Here is a 16,109-nt window from a genome sequence, read left to right on the forward strand (position 1 = left end):
TCAAAATATCGCGTAAAACCTCAATTCGATGCCGGAAAATTCGAAACTATCCGAAAGTTATATAAAATAATTAATACATGTTCAATAATTAGAAATTAGATTATTAGATAAATTACCCTATCCAAATTGGTAAAATTCCTAAAATTTACCCTGGGCCCACGTGCCCGGATTTCGAAAATCTTTGGAGGAAAACGTTATCCATAATCTCAAGAACTAAAATATATCATTTCTATCCAATTCCATAATCATTTTCGTGGTTAAAATCTCATTTTTGTTTTATACAAATCTAGGTTTTTCCTCTAACCCTTGATTTTCATTATTTACAGGTTATATTTTACCCATAATCTATGTAGTTAAATCAAAGTGTGTAGTATTAACTTACCTCCAAGTTGCTAGTTGAAATCCCCTCTCAAAAGCTCTGAAATCGTCCGCAAATGGAGAAAAATGGGCTCAAAAATATCTGAGCCCCGATTTTTAACCATTCTGCCAAGCAGTGTTCACAACTGCGCCCAAAATTCCGCACCTGCGGTAGCAGGCATGCTCCTCACCTTCACACCTGCGACTGATGGCTCGCACATGCGGCTGCCCATGCGCAGGTGCGATCATACCAGAAGCTGGAAGCTTCAGCTCTTCCTCCAAATTCCAAAATTGGTCTCAGTCTCGTCCGGTTAACACTCGGGACCCCGCCCGAACATACCAACAAGTTTGAAATCATAAAACAAACTCGCTCGAACTCTCGGAACGTGTAAAACAATATTAAAACTAAGAATCATACCCCAAATCAAATTGATTCAACTTAGAAATTTTAAAATTTTCAAACTTACTCTGAACGCTCCGAAATATACTTATATTACTCGAAATGACACCAAATTTTGCGTGCAAGTCTTAAATCACCATACGAAACTATTCCCAAACTCGGAATTTCAAACAGATCTCGATTACTCCAAAACCTACTCCAAACCAAATTTAAAGAACTTTAAACCTTCAAATAGTTGATTTTCACTATTAAGCGCCAAAACATTCCTAGGTTATCCAAAACCCGATTCGAACATACGCCCAAGTCCGAAATCATCATACGAACCTATTGAAACTGTCAAATACCGATTCCGGGGTTATTTTCTCAAAATATTGGCCAACGTCAAACTTGGCCTTTTAAAGCCAAACAAAGGAACCAATTGTTCCGATTTCAACCCGATCACTTCCAAATTCTGAACCAACCATCCCCGCAAGTCATAAATTAATAAAAGTATATATGGGGAGTTTTATTTAGGGGAACCGAATTCTAAAAGTCAAAATTACCGGTTAGATCATTACATTCTCCACCTCTTAAACAAATGTTCGTCCTCGAACGGGTTTAGAATTGTACCTGGAGTGCTAAATAAGTGTGGATATCTGCTCCGCGTGTCTTCCTCGGCCTCCCAAGTCGCTTCCTCCACTGGTTGGCCCCTCCACTGGACTTTTACTGCAGAAATCCTCTTGGACCTCAACTGGCGAACTTGTTTACCAACAATGGCAACTGGCTCCTCTTCATAACTTAAGCTATTATCTAGCTAAACTGTGCTGAAGTCTAACACTTGTGATAGGTCGGCATGATACTTCTGGAGCATAAATACATAGAAAATCGGATGAACTCCTGATAGACTGAGAGGCAAAGAAAGCTCGTAAGCAACCTCCCCAACTCGTCTCAACACCTCAAATGGGCCTATAAACCTTGGGCTCAACTTCCCCTTTTTCCCAAATCTCATGATTCCCTTCATCGGCGAAACTTTTACGAGAACTTTTTCACCCACCATAAATGATAAATCACGCACTTTATGATCTGCGTAACTCTTCTATCTGGACGGTGCTGTACAAAGTCGCACCTGGATCAACTTTGCCTTTTTCAAGGCATCTTTCAACAAATCAGTACCATATAACTTAGCCTCACCGGGTTCAAACCATCCGATGGGAAAACGACATCGCCGACCATATAAAGCCTCAAATGGAGCCATATCAATGCTGGATTGGTAACTGTTGTTATAAGCAAACTCGGCCAAAGGCAAGAAGCGATCCCACTGACCTCCAAAATCAATCACACATGCCCTGAGCATATCCTCCAAAATCTGAATTGTCCGCTCTGACTGCCCAAGTCTACGGATGAAAGGTTGTACTGAGCCCTACACGGGTCCCCAATTCACTCTCTACTGCTCTCCAGAAATGTGAAGTAAACTGAGGGCCTCTATCTGGTATGATAAAAATTGGCACACCGTGCAACCGAACTATCTCCTGAATATATATATCTGGGCCAACCTCTCTGAAGTATATGTAGTCATAATCGGAATAAAGTGTGCCGACTTGGTCAACCTGTCGACAATGACCAAAACTGCATCAAACTTTCGCAAGGTCCGCGGCAACCCAACTACAAAGTCGATAGTAATGCGTTCCCATTTCCACTCCGGTATAGTCATCTACTGAAGTAGGCCAACTGGCCTCTGATACTCATATTTAACTTGCTGGCAATTTAAACACCTAGCTACATACTCAACTATGTCCTTTTTCATTCGTCGCCACCAATAATGTTGTCTCAGGTCACTATACATCTTCGTAGCACTTGGGAGAAAAGAATATCGAGAACTGTGTGCCTCCTCTGGGATCATTTTTCTCAGTCCATCCACATTAGGAAGACATAGACGATCCTGGAGTCGCAGAACATCATCCACGCCAATAGTAACTTCCTTGGCACCACCCCGTAGTAATTTTTCTTGAAGAACTATTAAGTGTGGATCATCATACTGGCGTGCCTTGATCTGCTCAAATAGTGAAGACTCAGCTACAACACATGCAAGAACTCGGCTGGGCTCTGAAATATCCAATCTCACAAGTCTGTTAGCCAAGGACTGAATAAAGCTAATGGCCTCTCCTCTACTGAAATGAAAGCCAAACTACCCATACTCTCCGCCTTTCTACTCAAGGCGTCTGCAACCACATTTTCTTTGCCCAGATGATACAGGATAGTAATATCATAATCTTTTAGTAACTCAAGCCATATGTGCTGTCTCAAATTTAGGTCCCTATGCTTGAACAAATGCTGCAAACTGCGATGATCAGTGTAAACTTCACAAGACACCCCAGAAAGATAATGTCTCCAAATCTTAAGAGCGTGAACAATCGCAGCTAACTCCAAATCATGCACTGATAATTCTTCTCATGGGGCTTCAGCTGGCGTGAAGCATATGCAATAACTCGCTCTTCCTGCATCAATACACAACCCAAGCAAACGCGTGAAGCGTCACAATACATTGGATACATCCCCAAACCGGAAGGCAATACTAATACTGGTGTTGTAGTCAATGCTGTCTTGAGCTTCTGAAAGCTCACCTCATAATCATCAGACCATAGGAACGGAGCACCCTTCTGGGTTAATTTGGTCAAAGGTGCTGCAATAAATGAAAAACCCTCCACGAACCAATGATAATAACCTGCTAAACCTAGGAAACTCCTGATCTTAGTCGCCGAAGTGGGACGATTCCAATTATGAACTACCTCAATCTTTTTGGGATCAACATTATTGCCCTCGCCCGATACAATATGCCCCAAAAATGCTACAGACTCTAGCCAGAACTCATATTTGGAGAACTTAGCATATAGCTTTTGTTCCCGCAACGTCTGAAGCACCACTCTCATATGATGCTCGTGCTCTTCCTTATTGCACGAGTAAATCAAAATATCATCAATGAAGGCAATGACAAACGAATCAATATATGGCCTGAATACCCTATTCATCAAATCCATAAATATTGTCGGGGCATTAGTTAAACCGTAGGACATCACTAGAAACTCATAATGACCATATATAGTTTGGAAAGCAGTCTTCGGAACATCCGATTACCGAATCTTCAATTGATGGTACCCCGACCTCAAGTAAATCTTAGAGAACACCCTAGCACCCTGCAACTGGTCAAATAGATCATCAATACGTGGTAATGGGTACTTGTTCTTAGTAGTGACTTTGTTCAATTGACAATAATCAATACGCATTCGCATCGTTCCGTCCTTCTTCTTCATAAATAATACTGGTGCACCCCAAGGCGATACACTCGGTCTGACGAACCATTTGGCTAGTAACTCCTCAAGTTATTCTTTCAATTCTTTCAGTTCTTTCAGATCCATGTGATACGGTGGGATAGATATAGGCTGGGTATCTGGATCCAATTCAATACAAAAATCAATATCATGATCTGGTGGCACTCCTGGAAGATTTGAAGGAAATACATTGGAGAACTCCCGAACTACAGGCACTGAATCAATAGTCGGAGTCTCTACAGTAGTATCCCCAACATAGGATAGATAAGCTAGACAACCCTTCTCACCATGTGTTGAGCCTTCATAAAAGAAATAACCCGATAAAATGCACTAGCAGGCGAACCCTTCCACTCCAGCCTAGGCAATGCTGGAAAAGCCAAGGTAACAGTCTTGGCATGACAATCTAGAATAGCATGATAGGGAGATAACCAGTCCATGCCCAAGATGATTTCAAAGTCAGCCATCTCAAGCAATAGGAGATATGCTCTAGTTTCATAACCACAGAATGTAATAATACAGAACCAGTAGATCTGATTCACAATAACAAAATCGCCCACAGGAGTGGACACATAAACATGAGTACTCAAGGACTCACGAGAAATACCCAGGAAATGAACAAATAGATATGACACATAGGAATATATAGATCCTGGACCAAATAATATGGAGGCATCTTTACCGCAAACATAAATAATACATGTAATCACGGCATCTGAGGCCTCTGCATCTGGTTTTGCCGAAAAAGCATAGAACAGAGCTGGAGCGCCAACTGGCTGACCTCTACCTGGTTGACCTCCACCTCTAGGATGACCCCTACCTACCTGTCCTTCACCTCTTGGTGGTTGGACGACTGATGGAGAAACTGTTGCGGTAATTATACGCTGCTGACCCTGCTGCACTAGTCTACCGTGAAGCCTGGGGTAGAATCTCCGCATGTGACTGGGATCCCCGCACTTATAACAACTCTTCAGTGCGATGGGCTGCTGACTAAGAGTCTGGTCCTGGTGACCTGAATACCCACTGGAAGAACCTTGAATAGCTGGTGGGCGATAAGAACTCTCTGGCATAGCACTGAAATAAGGTCGCACTGGAGCACCCCGATGAGGCGATGGTGCTGGATATGGGGGCCTGCTGGACTGCCCTCTCACGGACTGACCTATGTCCCTAGACGGAGCACCTTTGAAATCTCCAGAATATCTAAACCGCTTATCTCTCATAACCTGCTCTCGGCTACGCTGACGCATACCCTCAATCCTCCGGACTATCTCCACGACTAGCTCATAAAAAGTACCCATCTCAACCTCTTGAGCCATAGTGGTCTGAATGCCAGTATGTAAACCCGCAACAAACCTCTGCACTCTCTCCGCCTCAGTAGGAAGTATCATAAGTGCATGGCGAGATAACTCAGAGAACCTCGCCTCATAATCGGTCACTAATATCTGACCCTGCTGGAGCTGCTCAAACTGAAACCGCAACTCTTCCCTCTAAGAGGGTGGAATATACCTGTCCAGGAAGATACGAGTGAATCTGTCCCAAGTCATGGGAGGATAATTTGCTGGTCTGCCAAGAAGATAAGACTTCAACCATCTATGGGCTCTGCCCTCTAGCTAAAACGTAGCAAAGTCTACCCCATGAGACTCCAATATCCTCATGTTGTGCAGTCTGTCCCTACACCGATCAATGAAATCCTGGGGATCCTTATGTCGCTCATCCCCAAAGACAGGAGGATGTAGTCTAGTCCATCTATCCAATAATTTATGCGTATCGGCGGCTATAGCTGGCCTGGGCTCAGGTGTAGCTGCTGACACTAGTTGGGCTCTACCTACGGGTAGTGCACCCTGGTCTGATATACAGCAGATGCCTTCCCATGAGCCTGTGCGGTCGTAGTATGTGCTCCCTCGCCCGCCTGAGATGTGGTTGGGTCTACCGGAAATAAACCGGCATGAGTCATAGTGTCCATGAACCGCAGCATACGGCCCATGACATCCTAGAATCCCCGTGCATACGTGAAATCCACCGGAGCTGGCTCTGCCACGGGCACCTCGCCATGTTCCTTAACAATAGGATCCTCTGCTGGACCCACTGGTGGCATAACTGGAACAATTCTGGGATGTCCTCGTCCTCTACCACGGGCTGGAGCCCTCCCTCTGCCTCGGCCTCTAACAACAGGAGGAGTAGCTCTTCCCTAGTCTGGAACCTTATTAAAGCGCGTTCTCACCATCTGTGAGAGAATAAGAGAAAGATATTTAGTTCTACATCAATTTCATAATGGAAGATGAAGAAAGTTAGTTTCCTAACACCCTATAGCTTCTCGAAGATAAGTACAGACGTCTCCGTACCGATTCGCAAGACTCTATTAGGCCTGCTCATAACTTGTGAGATCTACGTGAACCTAGTGCTCTAATACCATGTTGTCACGACCCAATTTCACCTATAGGTCATGATGGCGTCCAACACTACAGCTAGGCAAGCCAACTAGTAATTTAAACACATATTCAATTCTTTAAAATTAACCGAGCAATTAAACTTTTCTTACTTACAAGAATTAAAAACAATATGAAAAGATCTAGTAAATCAAAATAACCAAGAAAATTAATTAAATCCAAAAATTCTACTAGTGTGTGCCAAGACCTGGTGTAACAAGTGTATGAGCATCTAGTAGATTATACAAAAATTTCAAATACTGTCTGAAATAAAATAAACAGAATAAAAATTTCAGGAAGAGGCACTGGTTGCTGCAGAATGGCTCAGAAGAGCAGCTCACCACTAAGCCTCTGGATATCGTGGGTGCGCGCCGATAGGTCCAACTATAACACTTGTCTCAGGTCCTACACAAAAAGTGAAATAAGTGTAGTATGAGTACGTAAACAACGTGTACCCAGTAAGTATCAAGCCTAATCTCGAAGAGGCAGAGACGAGAGGTCGACTTTGACACTCACTAAAGGTCAATAATAATAATTGAAATAAAATAGAAATATTTAAATCAACATGATTTATAGAATTAACAATAATTATTTTTAATCAACAGAAATAATTAAATTACTTCAAATGCAATAATTTCGAATCTATTAATTAAATTCACAAGTTGCAATTAAAATATCAAGGTATCGTGTAATTATTATTATTATTATTAGGCACGATTTCTGTCGAGGTCGTACGACCCGATCCAGAGTGTCGTGTACACTGCCGAGGGACATGCGACGCGATCCATAGATGCATCTATACTGTCGAGGCGTTCGGCTCGCTCCACAAGAAAGGATGACATTTTCTTATGTACCTCCGGAATTAGAGTATATTTATTATAAGATTAATTCGAGAGGATGAACTATTTTTTTAACAATTAATTAATATTAAGTATATGAGATTTTCATCTTTTACTATCTTTCCTTAAAAATTCACAATATAGTTCAAATAATTTAATTAAATAAAGGATACAATTTACACACGTAATTCATGTTTTAAGTCCTACTAACTGGACTTTAGCATAAAATCGTTCGAAAATGGAGAAAAATGCACTCAAAAATGTCTGAGCCCCGATTTTTAACCATTCTGCCAAGCAGTGGTTTCGCACCTGCGGAGGTGTACCGCACCTGCGGATTCCGTACCTGCGAAAAAGCCTCGCAGGTGCGAGTTTTCCCTCGCTGCCAAGCTTCGCAGTTGCACCCCTTTTCTCGCACCTGTGCGTTCGCATGTGCGCCCAAAAATCCGCACCTGCGGTGGCAAGCCTGCTCCTCACCTTCGCACCTGCGACTGATGGCTCGCACCTGCAGCTACCCATACGCAGGTGCGATCATACTAGAAGCTGGAAGCTTCAGCTCTTCCTCCAAATTCCAAAATTGGTCTGAGCCTCGTCCGGTTAACACTCGGGGGCCCCGCCCAAACATACCAATAAGTTTGAAATCATAAAACGGACTCACTCGAACTCTCGGAACGTGTAAAACAATATCAAAACTAAGAATCATACCCCAAAGCAAATTGATTCAACTTAGAAATTTCAAATTCTTCAAACTTACTCTGAACGCGCCGAAATATACTTATAATACTCAGAATGAAACCAAATTTTGCGTGCAAGTCTTAAATCACCATACGGAGCTATTCCCAAACTCGAAATTTCAAACGGACCTTGATTACTCCAAAACTTACTCCAAACCAAATTTAAAGAACTTTAAACCTTCAAATAGTTGATTTTCATTATTAAGCGCCAAAACGCTCCCGGGTTATCCAAAACGCGATTTAAATATACGTCCAAGTCTGAAATCATCATACGAACCTATTGGAACCGTCAAATCCCGATTCTGGAGTCGTTTTCTCAAAATGTTGAACAAAGTCAAACTTGGCCTTTTAAAGCCAAACAAAAGGAACCAATTGTTCTGATTTCAACCCGATCACTTTTAAATTCTAAGCCAACCATCCCCGCAAGTCATAAATTAATAAAAGTACATACAGGGAGTTTTATTTAGGGGAATGGGATTCTAAAAGTCAAAATGACCGGTTGGGTCATTACAAGATCTGCCGAAAATAGCAACTTACACAGTAGCCCATCTCATTTGCAAATTATGAGTAGAAAATCTTTTTTTTAATTGACTTAGCACTGTAATCCAATCGAGAAAATTAAATCCATGATAACAATCAAAAGAAGAAAACAAATACTAGTGAAGAAATTATCTAAAAAATTATCAAGTATTATTAGTACATCATATGAACCCAGTGTGTATGAAATATGACAATTGCACAATATCCATTACACATAGCAGAAAAGCTGACATATTAATAGAATAAATAGCAAAATAAATTAAATAGAAAACACATTACATAAACAATATAAAATTAAAATAAAAATCCTCATATTTCACAGAGGAATGACAAAAAATAGTGAAAAAAACCCTAGAAAATTCAAATAAAGAAAAATTATACAATAAAAAATACCCATTACATAAACTTAAAGAATGTAAACTTTTTGCATTAAGAATAATATAACAATTCCTTCCATTTTTTATAAAAATTATTCTAATAGAGAACTCAATTTTGAATTTGCTTCGTGAATAATCGTAGACATATATACACTCGTAAATAAATGCTCACTAAAACGAAATAGCGAAGAGAGAGAGATAGTTATGTTTTAAAATTGGGGCGGATCAATATCCGGGCGGGTTATGAGTGGGTTTAATTATAATTTGGCTTAGGATTTATGTTAGGCCAATGAGACGATGGCATGTGGATATTAATTAAATTTTCTTTTTTTCTTTTTTTCTGTTAGTAATAAGGGTATGTTGAGCCAAAAAAAATGGTAGGGACATTTTTATTCAAATAGGTAGACGGAAATAATTTTATACCAATTCCAATGCTTCAGGGGCAGTTCCGGCCCTTTTCCGTTTATAAATCAAAACATCGGATCGAAAGTTCTGTATATTTTTCCCAAAAAAGATAATCCAAAAGTAAAAAAAGATATCACAGGAAACAAAAATTATAATCCTTTGTAAAGTAGTAATATCTTGTGATAACCAAAAGAGGTACATCCATTTTATCAAGTTTTCAGTTGTTAGTAAGAAGCAGGTGTACAAATTGAATCGAAAAATCGCACCAAATTGAAAAGTCAAATTAAACCGATTAAAATATCCGACTTGATTTGGTTTGATTTGATTTGGTATTGAGTAAAAAAATCCGAACCAACCCGACATATAAACATATAATTTTTATATAGATTTTTCTTTAAAAAATGTCTAAAAATATTTGGGATTCTCTTGCGCGATATAAATTTTAATAGAATATGAAGTGTTCCATATTTATTGACCTTAAATAATGGGTTGTATGATCACTTTTTTATCAAGTGTTACTGAAATGCGTCTATCTCTTTGTTCTTCCATATTCATATCATATGTTAAGATCTATTAAATTCTTATATCTTTTTCGAATGCGAAGTGATATATTAATTTTTATGTTTACTCCCATAAGAATATTTTAATCGATAATATGTTTGTCATTTTTTTATATTTTTACTAAATATATATTTACTTATCAAATATTTAACAAAGTAAGATTGAAATAATATTTAAGTAACAAAAAATCCGAAAATCCAAAAAATCCGACAAAACCGAACCAATCCAAATCGATATAGTTGATTTGATTTGATTTTGATAAAAACCGAACCAATCCGATTTATTTACACCCCGGCGAGAAGAGTACAAAATGCGAATAGCGAATTTTACTTGTATCAAGATCAACTAAGCTAAGTTACTCAACAGTGCATATATAATTATACATGTGCTGAACTATTTAACCATGATTGCATGAACTGAAGAATTTATCTTTTTTCTTTTTATAACTTTGTCGGGCTAACTTACATGCATGTCAACTTATTTTACGGGTACTTGTTAGATTTTACCAATACAAATATCAAATAAATTAATCAACCAAGATTTAAACAAATGAAAACAAATTATCTATTATTTCGATCACTTTTATTTTGCATGTATACTAAAAATAGGTATTCACTTTTACTTGACACTTTACGCATATCAAGAGAAGACAACAAATTTTTTTCTGTTTTACCCACAGTATTTATTATCATTTCAAATTATTTTCTCAAATCCAATAAAATATGCATCAATTAATATGTGTAACATGATAAATTATGTACTTTATTTATTATTTCTTAAGGGGCATAAAAAGTCAAACCGTGTTACGTAAAAGTGATCGGAGTGAGTTATATATTTGCTTCGATTTTGCTGAAATTTGAACAGGAAACATGGTGATTCTCAACAAACTCATTGACAAGATAACGAGAGTTGACCTGACACCTACCTCCCACCGGAACATTTATCTAACTGTCACAATATTAATTGTGAGAAATTTTCAGCTACAATTATTGTGGATAGTGATGGCCATGGAAAGTCTACATGCGGTGTACACTATGGAGATTGCACTGAAATTGAAGAGTATAATTTTATTTAATAAATCATGTCTTCAACACTAATTAATGACGTTCCATGTTTTGGTTATATCTTCTGTAGATGTCCATATTTACGTAATTAGGCTAGCACTAGCAGTTGATTTACTTACACTCTTTGATGTGATACAATAAATGAAAGCTGCAGACTTTATCCCTACCCTGGGGTAGAGAGACTGTTTTCAATAGATAGATCCTCGGTATCCTTCTCTCCAAGAACTCCCCACCTTGCTCTTGGGTGACTCGAACTCACAATCTCTTGATTAGAAGTGGACGGTGCTTACCATCAGAGCAACCCACCTTGTCAAAAAATGTTATACGTATTAATTATTTACTTATGATAGCAGCCGGAAAGCAGGCATCATTAATTTTTTATCATCCGTTTGGCCTCAGAAAGTTCTTTTAGATGGTTTTCAACAGTTTTTCGGATAAATATCTTTTTCTTTTTTGGGGGGTTAAAAGATGATCAAAACATAAACATTTTCTTAAAATCTCCCCTCTAAATGTTTTTTGAAAAATTGCCTATGCTATGCTATTATTTGTTTTTCCTTGTAAGCTATAAATGGAGTCAAGGTAATATTATTGTCGTGTCCATCTGAACTCAATACTTTCGGCGCGGACCATAATTTATGAGTAAAAACGGACTAAAATTGTAATAAAGAGTCGATATGAACTCATAACTTAGAAAATACAATGTGTTCTATACTAATAATTTTAAAGATTTAACCCATAAAATTTACAGCATGGATCCGCCTCTGCAACTTGTTTAAGTATAAATTTGGGCACGAAATTTTCATTAGATGTCCTCAACAAGGCACTATATATGTGATTATCATGTCTTATATTATGATTCTTCTATTATCTATGTTCTTTTTCCTAAAAAAAATATTTTTTTGTCACAATTCAATTCTCTTCCAATTAGAGTTCCTTTAAGTATAATTCTGCAATCAACATAAACTAAGAGTTTCTCGTCCAATTATTTGTCAAATCGTGTGTCAGCTTGTTTATTGATATGATATTTCCCCATCTCCTAACAAATTACAGTTTCTAAGAAATTCAATGCCTAACGATAGTTTAGTCCGTCCTCCAATCCATTATCAAACTACTTGATTTTTTATGTGAATTGGGACCAATTTTTGACAGTAAATATCCTTAAAGTAAATCGTTCTCCTTTTTGGTTCGGTAGATACTGTACAGTCTAGCTTACCTGAACTTTTTTTTTTTTAAATTGCTGTAAAATTTCTACAAATTTTTTGTTTTTCAAAATGTTGAGATGGAATATCTATGTAGAGTTTTTGATGCAAACCAATGCAGAAATCGCATACTCTGTGAGCCCAATTAATCGCCCTAAAACTCACTGTAAAATTCAAATATTCCCTCAACCAGTAATCACACGCATTGCCCGTGTTTGGTTTCAGCCATTAATTTTCTAATTGAGAGTTAACTTTAGACAACCTATTCATTTTTAGATACATTAAGGGGAGGGAGGATAAGAAGAATTATCCTAAATAGTCGCCTACCTAATTTCTTAAATTAAAAATAACCGGCGAATATATAATATATGTAAAATTCATGTATAATATATAATCTATGTATATTGGCTAGAAAAAATAAACAATGAATATGGACGGCTATTTGTATAACAATATTCCCATTAAGAATTAACCCAAATAGCCGCCTACCTAACCGCTTAAACTAAAAATAGCCAGTGGAGGTATAGTGTATGCATAATTTATGTATTATATATGTATAATCTATATATATGGCTAGAAAAAGTAAACAATAAATATGGCCGGCTATTTGTGTAGATCCCTGTTAAAAACTCGAATTCAGACATATAGATACTTTAATTTTTATAAAAATAATTTACATATTAAAAACTACATAAAAAAGTATTAGTATAAGTTATAATAATTAAAACAAATTAAGAATAGTGTGATTAAAGAAGACTCTGGAAACAGTAATATTACTACATAATAAATTGAAACAGATAATCATACCGGAATTTTATCTATAAAAGGGCATAGCCACCAATAGTTGGATTCACCAATTCAATAAGCTTAGAGAGAGAGAGAGAGAGAGAGAGAGAGGGGATAATTGAAAGTTTTAAAAGTAGTCCAAAAATGGAAGGTGAAAAGGAAAGGATTAAAATGGCAAGTGATAAGTACAGGAAATTCCTGCATGAAGAACAAGCTGCTACTGCAGGAAGCATCCATTGGAGACATGGTGGCCCTCCCATTTATGACGCTGTTAATCATCTCTTTGAACAAGGAAGAACCAAGGTTTGTATTACTCTTTCATTTAATCTTTTTTTTGTTAAATTTAAACTCCTCACTTTACCTTAACAAAAAACGTTTATGACTACATTAATATTATGTCATGTTTAATTAAAACCATAAGAATCAAGAGTCTTTACTCTTTCTTTTTTTAAAATTTGAGTCGAATCAAATTGATTCATATAAATTAGAATGGAAGTAAGTAATATTTATCATCTTTGTTGACAATACTATTTGTTTTGTTTATGGTTCCATATATAAATATATGGTTTTGAAGGTATGGGCAGAAGGGTCTCTGGAAGAAACAGTTCAAAACGCTATAAAATCATGGGAAATGGAGCTTTCTCACAAGACTCGCGTTAAGGACTTTAGGACCATTAACCCTGAAAAATTCAAACTCTTTGTTAATGGTAAGGCTTACAAAAACAAACGTTTCTTTCTGCTTAAATGGAATCATTCATATCTCAGTCCATTAACGGCAAGTTTGATAATCAGTCAAAGTGCTTATAAGCTAAAATATGCATTAAGAGGGTGTTTGGCTAAGTTTATAAGCTAGTCAAACTGCCTTATAAGCACATTTTGGCTTATCTACACGTTTGGTAAACACTCAAAGTGCTTATTAGCCAAGTGCTTATAAGTTAAAATTAGCCATAAGTCATAAGCTGGTCACCCCAACTTATGATTTTTCACCTTATAAGCACTTTTATTTTGACCAACATTTTTACTAGTTTATTCTTAATAATATTTTCTAATTCACAAAATACTTTTCCCAAAATAAATTTCTTGACTTTTTCTTCATTCTATATTCGTTATTAATTCTTTTCTTTACAAAAAAAATTATAATTTATAATCTTTTGAAAAAAATTCAAGGGTATTTTTGTCATTTTAACAAAAGAATAGCTTATCAGCACTTTTTAATCAAACACATCAACTGTATATTATCAGTTTCAGCACTTCTATCCAAACACGTAAATACTTATTTTAAAAATCAGTTTCAACACTTAAAAAAACTTTTCAACACTACAAACCTATCAGCTATTTACAATCAGCTAATCCAAACGGGCTCTAAGTCATAAGTTGGGGTAATCAGCAGTCACTCCCAACTTATGGCTTTTAAGCTTATAAGCACTTTTAATTTGACCAAGGCTTTTAGTCTTAATAATATTTTTTAATTTACAAAATATTTTTCCCAAAATAAATTTTCTAAATTTCTCTTAATTCCATAATGGTTGTTCAGCTTCTTTACAAAGAAATTTTTAATTTATAATATTTTATAAAGTTTTAAGGGTATTCTAATCTTTTTAACAAAAGAACAGTTTATCCATCAACTGCTTGTTATCAGTTTCAGCACTTAAAAATACACTTCAACCTTGTCAACTATTAATAATCAGCTGACCCAAACGGGCTCTAAGTGTATTTTTTTTATAATTGCTTATTTTCTTTTAATAAATCTAAATCATTCAAAACAAATTAAACGTTCTCTTAAAGATTTATGTGAATGTGACTGATACTCCAAGATACTCTTCATATATCTATATTTTAAATCTTTTTAATAAAAATCAAGAAAATTTGCATGTTAAAAAGGTATAGAAGGTTTGATTTATATATTGGCGATGGAGTGAACAGGAAGAGAGGGACTATCAGCAGAAGAGACACTAAAAGTGGGAAGTTACAATGCTTTACTAAAGAGTTCAGTGCCAGAGGAATTCAAATACTACAAAGCAGATGAAGAGAGCTTTGAATCTTCTCACGATGCTTTTCGATCAGCTTTTCCAAGAGGATTCGCTTGGGAAGTGATAAACGTATATACAGGTCCTCCTGTTGTGACTTTCAAATTCAGACATTGGGGTTTCTTTGAAGGACCTTTTAAAGGACATGCCCCTACTCGTGAGATGGTCCAGTTTTATGGCGTTGGAATAATGAAGGTCCTTTCCTTTTTATTTTATTTGGCAGAAATTTTAAGAGAATATTTTTGGAGTTTCCTCTTCTTCTTCTTCTTGGAGTAGAAGCAGAAGGCAGTATATATATATATATATATATATATATATATATATATATATATATATATATATATATATATATATATATATCTTCTTGTTAGAAATAGAAGCATAATAAGTACGTAACAACTATGTTTTGACTAATTGGACTTCTAATCCTTCCACTTCTTGTTCGCTGTTATTATTGGGAGGAGAAAATTAGATGAAGCACAATTCTTCAAAAAAGCTCTAAAAGGAATGACATTGTTAAGTTTAGCCCCCAAGACTGTTTAGTAGTAAGAATTAGCACTTTAATCTTAGCTAGGCCCAAGCCTAACCAATATTTTAGCTGTGGGGAGAGTAGAGAGGCGAGCCCATACTTCTTAGATTCAAACCCGGAAGCTCAACAGGAATTTCTCCAACTTTTTTTATTTTATAGTATATAAGAAAAAAAGATAGTATTAAGTTGTTCACTACTGTTATATAAAACTTGTCGATTTAACTAGTTGTTTTTCCTATGTTGGCAGGTAGATGAATCTCTAAGAGCAGAGGATGTTGAGATATACTATGATCCAGCACAACTGTTCGCTGGACTACTTAAGGGACCACCAATTTCTGAGTCTAACATTGAGCAACAGGGCAATAATGATAAAACCACCACTCAACACTGCCCATACCAGAACTAATTATGTCTAATTTCAATTCCTCTCTGCATATTACTATACAACACTTGGTACTGTCCTTATTATCTAATAAATTTTATGCATAATTAGCTCTTTCTGTTTTTTTAGGTCATATTATGATATGATGACTGTCTTTTCATCCTACTCAACGCATTCTCAAATA

General features: G+C 36.6%; 1 protein-coding gene across 1 annotated transcript; it reads left to right on the plus strand.

The window, feature by feature from the left end:
- Positions 1–13,047: 13,047 nt before the first annotated feature.
- Positions 13,048–16,035, plus strand: LOC104084873 (pathogen-related protein). Its single transcript, XM_009588827.4, has 4 exons — positions 13,048–13,290; positions 13,562–13,694; positions 14,911–15,209; positions 15,791–16,035. Exons 1-4 carry the CDS (start codon positions 13,132–13,134, stop codon positions 15,947–15,949), a joined length of 750 nt encoding a protein of 249 aa, XP_009587122.1. The 5' UTR covers positions 13,048–13,131; the 3' UTR covers positions 15,950–16,035.
- Positions 16,036–16,109: the final 74 nt, after the last annotated feature.

This window comes from Nicotiana tomentosiformis, chromosome 6, assembly GCF_000390325.3.
Source record: "Nicotiana tomentosiformis chromosome 6, ASM39032v3, whole genome shotgun sequence".
NCBI lineage: Eukaryota > Viridiplantae > Streptophyta > Magnoliopsida > Solanales > Solanaceae > Nicotiana > Nicotiana tomentosiformis.